We start from the raw sequence: 10,163 nt of genomic DNA, 5'->3' as shown, positions 1-10,163 counted from the left end.
CCAGCTCCAAGATGGAGCTTTGGAGTCACATGGGCAAGTCACATGTCCCTGCATGACTCAAGTTTTACAGGCAGCAGCCATGGCTTACCTGCTACCTTGAACGTCCTCGTGTAGACTTCTTATGTGGATTGGAGCCTCCCAAGATCCATTGTCTCTTAAGTGCTTCTTGATTGGGCACTTAACTTGCACATTCCTTTCTCAAGAAGCTGCTCAAATGCTTTACAGAGGCTACTTAGAAATCAAGCAAGTATACAGCCAATATTGCTAACTTCAAGTACAAAAATGCTACATGCATACAAATAGGAGGAGTGTATTGAGTAGATCATAACCTTTACGTAGATATATTACATGGCATGTGTAGCATAAAACATATTCCAGTTATATCATGTATACATTCATAAGCATATTCCCATGAAGCCTTATGGGGTTCACCGTCACCCGCAGTTCCCCCTTTAGTTCAGTACCAGTCTATCAGAATCTCATGACAAACCTCGGCAATGTAAAATAAGACTCTAGCTTTCAGGCCATTTTGATTTATCTGCTTTCATCCGCCTCTGTCCCTATATATCTGTACATATGTTAAGTCTTACAATAAAGCCGATTTTGTGTTAGGAGATCCTAGCACCCCATTTTGCGCTCATGCTCCTCCCTCTTGATCTCGGCAGAATTGTTTGCCTCTCCGCTGACTTTCCTCACTTAACCAGGCAGTGCAACTGCATCATATTTGCAAAATACAATTGTTAAAGTACAGGAAATGAAGCTGTGGCGTTGAAACAGAGGATTGGAGGGCGGGGGGGGAGAGAAATACATTCATTAACCTGGCATGGATCACAGGCCTGTGTTTTCACACTCATTCAGGAGCTACAGAGGAGACTTATTAAACAATGCCCCATACCATACATGCCCTATTGGCTGCATTTTGTTATCTGGGGCCTGTGCCGTTGTGTTTTAAGCACAGGAGCTACCAGAACATCCGCGGATTAACAAATGGGATTGATGCATAAAAGGAAGTAGGAACAGGAGAAATTCTTTAGAACAACCCTGCCCCCACCCCAACAAAAAAGGTTTGATTTATTGGTGCATTAAGTTCTTTGCTTATTTGAATGGCCACACCTCTGCAAAGACCAAACAAATCACATTCCGATGCTGTGATCTAATTCGGCTCATGCAGTTTGCAAGCAGGCAGGTTTCATGGTGAATCCCATCAGCTGAGCTGGTGAGCTGTTCAAAATGGCAAGCTGTAAAGTTGAAAACCATGAAAGGATTCCTGGATGCACAAACCAGAAGGGCTGTGGTCATTTTTTCTTTAACGCCTGGCTTACAAATTGCGGACACAACGGCTGATTTATGCAGCTTAACTACAGTTACACAGTAATTTCCATGAGAAACATCCTCGCCTCTCAACGCTGCAGTGCGCTTTCAATTCTGGAACAGGACAAGCGCTTCCATAAAGTAACATTTCCTCGTCAAGGCTCCGTTGGCGGAATATCCCACCCGCTATGACTAGTTTAGCAGTATCTGTGTCTATTGCCACTGTAGCCAAGACCTTTAGAATCCAGCTTTTCCAGCTGAGCAAAGCATATCCTGAGGTTTTGCCCTGATTCCGGTCTTCAGTGTAGCTGGTCTAATACAGTCCCGTTGTAGACAAGGTAAATGGTGTGTTGAACTGGTGTAGCTTATCTCTGCATGAAACCAGGCTAAGCTACACTGGTGACAATTAGCAGCATTACCTTGTTTACACTGGGGTTTTGCAATGGGGCCTGGAAACAAGCCAGATCTCTCAGTGTAGAGCAGTAGTTCTTAACCCAGGGCCCAATCAGCACACAGCTGCAGCCCATGTGACATCCTCAGAGCCATTCAGGTAGTATATATGTTGTGTGGATGCGCCCACATAACACAGAGAGCTGCATGTGCAGCTCACAATGGTAAATACGTTGAAAACCACTGGTGTAGAGGGAGCCATAGAGAGGCTGGTGGGATATAATTGGTTAAATAACCATGTTACAGTATGTTAGGATTGGTTAGTTAAATGTCAGTACAATGACTGGTTAAGGTCTAGCTAAGCAGAACTCAAGTTTTTCTATGTAGTCTGCAGTCAGTCAGGAAGTAAGGGGGGGATGGGAACAGGGGCTGGGGATGGGGGAATTGGGATCATGTTTTGCTAAGGGGGGAATGAGAACAGGGAATAGGAACAGGGACACAGGCAAGGCTCTGTGGTGTCAGAGCTGGGAAGGGAGACACTAAGGAAGGAAACTGGAATCATGCTTGCTGGAAGTTGACCCCAATAAACATCAAATTGTTTGCACCTTCAGACTTCGGGTATTGTTGCTCTCTGTTCATGCGAGAAGGACCAGGGAAGTGAGAGGGTGAAGGAATAAGCCCCCTAACATCTCTCAAGGATTAATTCTTGAAAATAAATATCAGTGAACTGCAACGCAATATAAAATCACTGCCACTAACGTGGGTGGGTGATAAAATACTAGCAGAGTGGTAATTAATGCTGAGGACAGGGCAGTGACGCAGAGCAATCGGATCCCGTGATAAGCTGGACCCATTCAAAGAAAACAAGTTTGAAAAGAACCAAATGAAAGGTCCTACACCTAGCAGCAAAGCATGCAGGCCACACCTGCAGAATGGGGAAGTGTATCCAGGAAAGCACTAACTGTGAAGAGGATTGAGAGGCCATGCTGGGCAAGCCATTCAACAGGAGCACCCAGTGTGATGCTGTGGTGCCCAGGGCTAACGCCATCATTGGCTGGATGAAAAGAGCAGTGAGGAGCACAGGGAGGTGACGCACCATCGGTAAGACTGACCCTGGAATACTGCATCCAGTTTTGGCGTCCGCCTTTGAAAAAGATTTTGAAATATTGGAGATGGGGCAGCAAAAAGCAATGAAACGTTTTGAGGGCTGGAGAAAAATGCCTGCTAGTGAACTAGTGAAAGAGCTCAGCATGTTTAGATTATCAAAAAGATCAGGAGGTGATGTCATTGAAGTGTTGAAGTGACTTCATGGAGAGAAAATAGCTGATATTAAAGGTCTCATTAATCTAGCAGAGAAAAGCATAACAAGTCCCAGTGGCTGGAAACTCAAAAGAGACCAATTCATATTAGAAATAGGGCACAAATAGTCAACAGTGAGGATGAATCACCAAAGGAATAAACTAGAAAGGGAGGTGGTGGGAATTCCCCATTTCTTGAGGTCTTCTAATGAAGCCTAGATGCCTTTCTGGAACGTGTTTAGTCAAAAACTAGCTACTATGCTATACAGAAAGCAAGTGATATGCAGGGTGTCAGATTCCATGGTCTAATTGTCTCTTCTGTCCATAAAGTCTACTAATTTATGAACAACTGAGCATAGCATGGGGAAGAGCGTCTCGTGTTCTACTGTATAGTCGGTGTCATCCCCACAATGAAGAGTCATTGAGTGGGGTGATCCAGGGGAAGCAGCACAAACATCCAATGTGGCTGGACAGGGGCAGGACATCAGCACTGCGGGGGAGGGGTGGGTGTGGCAGTGACATCACAAGGGCCTTTGGCAGGACCTCAGCCTATTGGACAAAGGTGGTGGGAGGCGATGATCTCACAGAGAGCTCTTGACATCATCCAGGCAGGACAGGGGTGCATGACAGGAGCAACCTTGGAGATCCCTGTGGCTTTGCTTCAGCGCGTCTCCATCTCGAGGTCTCTCCTTGAGTACCGAGATAATTCACTTTTACCTACGTGAGCGTAACGAGGACCCTCTTCAGAGTTTTCTCTACTTCAATTATTGATTTTGCCAGAAAACAGACGTCCCTATATAGAAGGTAAGAGCCTCTGAAAGATTTGGAACCTGTTCAGTCTGATCCATCAGGTGCCGGCTGTATTTTAGGAAAGGAAAACACTAGATTGTGGGGGCAGCATTTTATTTCTGACCTAGGACTTTGTCCCTTAGAATCACTGGGGACATTGGGGTTTCTCCTTTTTGTTTTCCCTTTTCCTGTCTCTCCCTCCTTTCTCTTCTTCTCTTGCATCTTTGTCCTTTCCCCCTGCTCTCCTTTCACCACCAGGACCTGTGTGCGCATGTGGAGTGGGGGGCAGGGGTGGGGGGTTGTGCTCCAACTCTCCTTGCGGGAGGCCCTCCCAAAGATGTGGCTGGAATAGTGCTCTAAGAGTGACTCCCTCCGGTGGTGACCTGCGACAGCTGGTGAGACCTCTCCGCTTTCTGAGTCTCAGAGTCTGAATGCTGATTGGGCCGAGCATGGGGCTATTGTGAGGGAGGAGACTCAGGTCCTTGTTACTCTCTTTTAAGATCAAGGAAATAAGCCAGAACCAAACGTGTTTGTTTGCTCTTGCTGCTTTTCTCCATTCGTTGTCTTTGAGCAATTCATGAGTCTCTCTCTAATGGGCTAGTTCTTCTAAACTACTTACTGAATCATTAGCTTTTAATAAAGCCACATGCAAACCCAGCCTGCCAGTAACAGAGGAGTCAGGCAGCACCCTACAGAATGGGGGACAGTCCGCTGGAAAGCTGTGACTCTGAAAAGGATTTGGGGCCATAGTGGATGAGCTGCTCACCATAATCTGTCAATGTGAAACTGTGGTAAAAAAGGTTAAAGCCATTCTTGGCTGGATAGAGTAGTGAGAATGGAAAGGGAAGTGATCCAGCATTGGTGAGCCTGAAACTGGAATGTTGAATCCAGTTCTTGTGTCCACATTTTGAATATTATGTTAAAAAAATTAGAGAGGGTGCAGAAAAGATTCCTAATTGAGTGATTATTTCCTGGGCTCTCTCCTGCCTCTGTGGGGTTGTTGTCTGTTAGTTAGAACAGGAGTCAGGACTGTTGGCTTCTCTTTCTGGCTCTGTCCCCACTTTGCTGTGGGACTCCTTGCAGGTCCAAGGAATAGGGTGGATTCTCTAACTCCTGGCAGCAGTGAGCCTGGGTGAGGAGGGATGCTTAAGCTGTCTGAGAAGGAAAAAGGGATGTTTCCAGGTGTTGAACGTCAAGAATTCTAAACTTTGCTAAAATGGCAAGTGTAGAGAAACAAGAAAGAGTTGGGGCCAAACTTTAACCATTGTCTTCTTTAAAGCCCATTCGGGGATGTGAGGCCCAGAGAGCCCAGTCCCACAGATCAATAGGCAGCAATGGAGCCAGGAGTGACACTCCTCTCAAAGGCAGGGGAGCGGACACTAGGGCCTGCATGCGAATGCCAGCTGTGGGAGGGAGTGTGCAGCAGTGGTTAGGGAAGGGGTCCATCCATGGCTCTGACACTCGGTGTGACCCTGAGCCAGTAGCTGAGGCCTGTTTGCCATCAGTAGGGTCGGGGTCCCATGGCTACAGGCCATGGGGGTTGGGAGGCTGCAGGAAGGTGTGTAAAGTGCTGGCATGTCAGGATCCTGGAGGGAGCTGCTTGTCCAGAGTAACCGATGGTCTTTGGGACTGACCCCATTGCTCTAAAAGGATGAGACTTCCTGGATCTTGCAGCAGCAGCAGGGATGACGAGGGGGAACGTTGAGGGGGAGCAGATCATGCAATGAACTCCTGCCAGTGTGTGTAGCTTGCACTCCCTGCACTCCTATGGGGGGAGAAGGGGCTGCTCTGGTTGGAGCAGGGCTGAGGAGGGACCAAAAAGGCCCAGGAGTGACCCCAGACTCACACCTGTTCCCCGCTCGATTCCAGGATGGCCAAGCTCCTGCGGAGGTTCAGGAGGAAGGCTCTGCAGGTGCCCCCAGAGCCTTCGGGAAGGAGCGGCCATCTTCCCAAGGGGCAGAGCCACCTCTCCGTCCCCGCTGGCGGGGAAGCAGCTCCCATCCAGGCCAGAAGGCGGAAGTTCCCAGCCTTCTGGAGAACAAAGCCAGCTCCCGGCGCAGGCGCCGACCTGGGAGAGACCCCGACCAAGCCCAGGTGGAGCTGGTTCAGGATGAGGATTTGCGGACAGGACCCAGCCCAGGAGGGGCGCCGGGCAGGGAGGCTCTGGGGCCTGTTATGTGGGCAGCAGCGGCCCCAGGAGCCCAGCCCTCATTCCCAGCAGGGGGCATCGCCCTGCCCGGGCTCTGAGGATCTTTCAGTCCCCTCAGACCAGGAGCTAGAAGATCCCAGCACCAGCACCATCAGCTCAGCACGGGACAGCAGCAGTGCCTGGGGCTCCAGCAGCAGCGACGCCTCTGGACGCTGCTGCTTTGTTCCAGGTGAGGAGCCAGGCTGGGCTGAGGGAGGGGTGAGGACGGGGATGTGAACACCCTGGGCCCAGACACTCTCCCAGGGATATGGCGGGGGGGGGGGTCCCCAGCCCAGGTGTCTGGCCTGAGCCACGTGAACCCCACTGACACCAGCAGCAGTCACACAGCTGCCCCTGCAGCAAGGGGAGCTGGGGGTGGGGGCATCAAGAGCTGCTGCCACTTTGTCCCTTGATGCTCCAGGGCTGGGGGAGCCGGCACCTCCTGTGGAGTCCTGGACAGTGGAGGGGGGGGCTCTGCTATGGGCTTCTGAAGCTGTTGGGGGCTGAAGGCAGCCCTGAGAGGGAGGTGTGGGGCCCGATCTGCCCTGGGTGCCTGAGGTGGGAAGGGGGGTCCTTAATCCTGCGCTCCCCACCACACCCCTGTCCTTCCCCCAAGGGGCAGCAGACATCCCCCTGTTCCCTTCTCTCCCGGGTGCAGGGACCCCCACGGAGTCAGCGGCGGAGGAATGGCTGGAGATGACCACAGAGGAAGCTGCTCTCAAGGTCATCGGAGAGCAGCTCCAGGGCAGAGACAAGGTACAAATGTTCCCCACCTGGGCTGGAACCAAGATTGTCCTGTCCCTTCCCAGCATCCCCACCCCCTGCCGAGGGTCTTGTCCTTGATGATCCACCACCCCTAATGGGGCCCTTGTACATCCTTGATGTGGGACCCCCAAGATGGGGGTGTTTGTCCCACAACAGCCGAGGTCTCCCCCGACAGGCACTGTCCCAGTTCCCAGTCCTGCTTGTGTAGGAGTCGTGGGGGATTTGGACACTAGGCGGCTCCCCACAATCCCCCACTGAGGCCTGAGCCCTGGAGCTGGTGTGGGTGGGGAGGAAGGTCCCTAGCTAACAGGTTCTCTCTCGCTATCCCCCACTCCCGGTGGGTACAGGATGAGGGGCAGCAGCTCAGGTTCCTGCGGGCCATCTACCCCGCGTGTCTTGCTGCACAGGACAGAGGGCAGGACACGCTGGAGCCGCGCTGCTGCAAGGCGGCTGTGGTGGAGAGGATTGTGGTGAGTGAGAATCCGTCATCCGGCAGCTGGAGGGGGGAGAGAGACAGAGACGTGGGATTGGCCGGGGTATGGCCGGGCTAATGGGTAGGGGCTGGGGGGGTGTGGGCGGGGGCAGCAGAGGGCAGGGATTGCTGGGGCTGAAGGCGGGGAGAAGAGAAGGGAGAATTGTGAGATTGGGCAGTGGGGGAATTGTGGGGCTGGAGGGCAGCTGTGACTGGGGGATAAGGAATCACATGGTCCCAGCTCGGTCGTGGGGATGGTGCTGAATGGGGGCAGGTTTGACAGGGAGGAGGGAAGAAGGGGATTGGGACTGAGCTGGGCAGGAATCCTGGAAGGGGCCCAGTTTGCTGGGCAGGAAGAAATGGGAGGAGCGGGAGGTAGTGGGGGATCCTGCTGGCCATGTGGGGCACTGGCTGTGTCATCTCCTCACTGGGAGGTGTCAGCAGGGCCCGAATCCCTCATGCTCCTTTGTCTCCTTCAAGGCCTCACAGGAGCTCATTGAGGAGCTTCCTAAAGACTCTCCACCCAGCGAGATCCTCTCCAGCTGCCTGGCTGCTGTGGGCACCCTCAGGTACCGAGACAGCCCCCTCTTCCCCCACCTGCCCCCGCTGGCTCCCTAACCCCAGTGCTGCTCAGGCCCAAGGCTGGGAGACTGTCCTCCCACTCCCAGGTCACTTACCTCCCAGGAGTGGCTCCTCTGGCAGAGCTGGTGGGGCGGGAAGGGTCACTCTGTCCTGGCTGGGCTCTTCTTTCACCCCACTAACATTGCAGGGGCCTTGGGAGGGGCTCACCCCGGCTCAGATACAGGAGGGGCAGCAGGCTCCAGGGACCAGGCGCTATTCCTGCCCTGCCACTGTCTGTCTGTGACGCCGGCCTTGTCATTCCCTAGCTCAGTGCCTCAGTTTCCATTCTCGCCAGCCTGTGCCTGTAGCCCTGTGGTTTCGTGTCCGTGTTGGCGACAGTCCCACCCCCGCACTGCGCAGTCTAATACCAGCTCCTCTCTCTTGCCAGCACCATGAAACCAGCCCTTGAGCCTGAGCTAGAGTCCCGCCTCTTGCAAGCTGCCCTTGGCTCGGTCTTCACCCTGGGCACGGAGACGGACGCCACCGACATCCAGGTACATCCTCCGCCTCTTCCAGAGTGGTCCTTGTCCGGGCTCCCTTGATTCGCTGGAGCTCCAGATATAGGGGTGGGGTAGGCAGAGATGGAACAAGCTGTAGGGTTGGATACTTCCCTCCAGAGGATTACCCCCTTCTTTCTTTCTTTCTTTCTTTCTTTCTTTCTTTCTTTCTTTCTTTCTTTCTTTCTTTCTCTTCCATATGCCGTGTTTTGCCCAGCAGCCCAGCTTCCATCCATAGCAACTTGGCTGTATCCTACTCTTCCGCCTACAAGGCCGTCTGCAGAGACCTGCTAAGCTCATGGATCAAAGATCCAGGTGTCATCAATCCTTGCTAATTGCCTGCAGTGGGACATGAATGAGAGAGGCCAGGAGATGTGTTTGGGAGTCTCACCAGTGCTTCCCAGAGACCCCTCTTCCCATCCTGTGGCAGGGGTCGGCCCAGTTTCCCTAACTCTGACCCATGCTTTGCAGGCTCTACACAAAGTCATGCCAGAGCTCCTGGATGCTGTGCTGGGGAACCTGCTGGCAGAGTCCCCAGACGCAGGCAGGCTCCACTTCATCTTGGAGGTGAGTCCCATAAGGAGGGGTGGGAACCAATTTTACCGTAACTCTTTGGGGGCTGGTAAGGAGAGACTGGCAGATCCAGTTTCTATTCTGTCCTCCTAGCTGGGTCCCCATTGGGGCGTCCTTGGCTGGGGAGGTCAGTGCAATGCAGTGTCAGGTCCTGCTTTCTTGAGGGACAGAGGAAGGAGCTGGGACATCAAGCCAGAGCTCTGCCTGCTTCTGTTGAACACTAATCACAGGGCCCCTGGTTGTCTTGGGGAGTGAGAGTCTGAAACCCCCCCTTCCCCCGCCCCCCCCAAGACACCCACCCCACGAGTTTCCAGAGATGGTTCTCAGAGAAGAGGCACACGCTCCTTCCTAGAGAAACAGGAGGAACCCAGGGAATCAGCCCATCGCGCGGATATGCTCTGAAATTCCTGGGGGGATTGTGCTCTCAGTGACTCCTTACATCCCACCAAGGATTTTAGTGGCAGGGAAGGGCGAGGATTCAGTCTCCTTTCTGGTGAACTCTTCAGGAATCAGGAGCTCTGGGAGGATGGGACCAATCTAGAGAGACCCTGACAAGTTGTGACCTGCAGGATACAAGCTGTGTCCCGGGGGAGAGAATCCCCTTCTAAAGCTCTGCGATCAATGACTCAGCTATTCTCTCTGCGCATAATGTCTCGGGCCCCTGGGGCTGGGGCGGGGGGTGGGTCTCATTTGCAAAGCACCACCTGCCCATTCATCCTGACCTGCCTCCTTTCCCCACAGCATGTCAACCGCTGGATCGTGTCCAGGGTGCCCCAGGAGAGAGCCAGGGCCATTAAGAGCAGCACGGCCCTGCTGAGATTTGCAGTCACCCTCCCCGAGTTTGACGTAAGTGACCTCTGACCCCAGCTTCCTGACTCCAGGCGCAGGCGGGCTGGCTCCACCGGGCTGTAGGATCTGCTGCTGCAGGGGCTGTGGGTTCGCAGTGTTCCTCTTGGGGAGGCAGAGTCAGAGCAGGGAATGAGATAGGCTTGAATCAAGTTCTTCTTGTCCTGGTCAAGTGTCGTCCCTGGGCCTTGAAGGGGATTGTCATAACTATAAAGGGAAGGGAACAGCCCTCCTGTGTACAATACTATCCAATCCCTCCTGGCCAGAGACACCAAAATCCTTTTCCCTGTAAAGGGTGAAGAAGCTCAGGTAATCTGGCTGACACCTGACCCAAAGGACCAATAAGGGGACAGGATACTTTCAAATCTTGGTGGGAGGGGGAGGCTTTTGTTTGTGCTCTTTGTGTTGGGGGT

General features: G+C 53.0%; 1 protein-coding gene across 2 annotated transcripts; it reads left to right on the top strand.

Annotated features, from left to right (window-relative positions):
• The first annotated feature begins 3,630 nt into the window (after positions 1-3,630).
• LOC120392920 lies at positions 3,631-9,202 on the top strand. Of its 2 annotated transcripts, none has more exons than XM_039517569.1 (7): positions 3,631-3,803; positions 5,658-6,166; positions 6,635-6,732; positions 7,089-7,211; positions 7,703-7,782; positions 8,223-8,328; positions 8,803-9,202. In XM_039517569.1, exons 2-7 carry the CDS (start codon positions 5,659-5,661, stop codon positions 8,995-8,997), a joined length of 1,110 nt encoding a protein of 369 aa, XP_039373503.1. In that variant the 5' UTR covers positions 3,631-3,803; position 5,658; the 3' UTR covers positions 8,998-9,202. The 2 variants fall into 2 exon arrangements, with proteins under 2 accessions (XP_039373503.1, XP_039373504.1); XM_039517570.1 differs by lacking the exon at positions 8,803-9,202 and adding an exon at positions 8,552-8,742.
• The last annotated feature ends 961 nt before the right edge of the window (positions 9,203-10,163 follow it).

This window comes from Mauremys reevesii, unplaced genomic scaffold, assembly GCF_016161935.1.
Source record: "Mauremys reevesii isolate NIE-2019 unplaced genomic scaffold, ASM1616193v1 Contig123, whole genome shotgun sequence".
NCBI classification, from domain to species: domain Eukaryota; kingdom Metazoa; phylum Chordata; order Testudines; family Geoemydidae; genus Mauremys; species Mauremys reevesii.
The sequence above is the reverse complement of the archived record's forward strand: the minus strand, read 5'-3'. Positions and strand labels throughout refer to the sequence as shown.

What these genes read in the sequence shown, in the direction of transcription:
- LOC120392920 (XM_039517569.1), top strand. Translation starts at nt 5,659, where the DNA reads ATGGCCAAGCTCCTGCGGAGGTTCAGGAGGAAGGCTCTGCAGGTGCCC. An exon ending in GCTGCTGTGGGCACCCTCAG is followed by an intron (nt 7,783 to 8,222) that starts GTACCGAGACAG and finishes CTCTCTTGCCAG; the next exon opens with CACCATGAAACCAGCCCTTG. An exon ending in CGGACGCCACCGACATCCAG is followed by an intron (nt 8,329 to 8,802) that starts GTACATCCTCCG and finishes CATGCTTTGCAG; the next exon opens with GCTCTACACAAAGTCATGCC.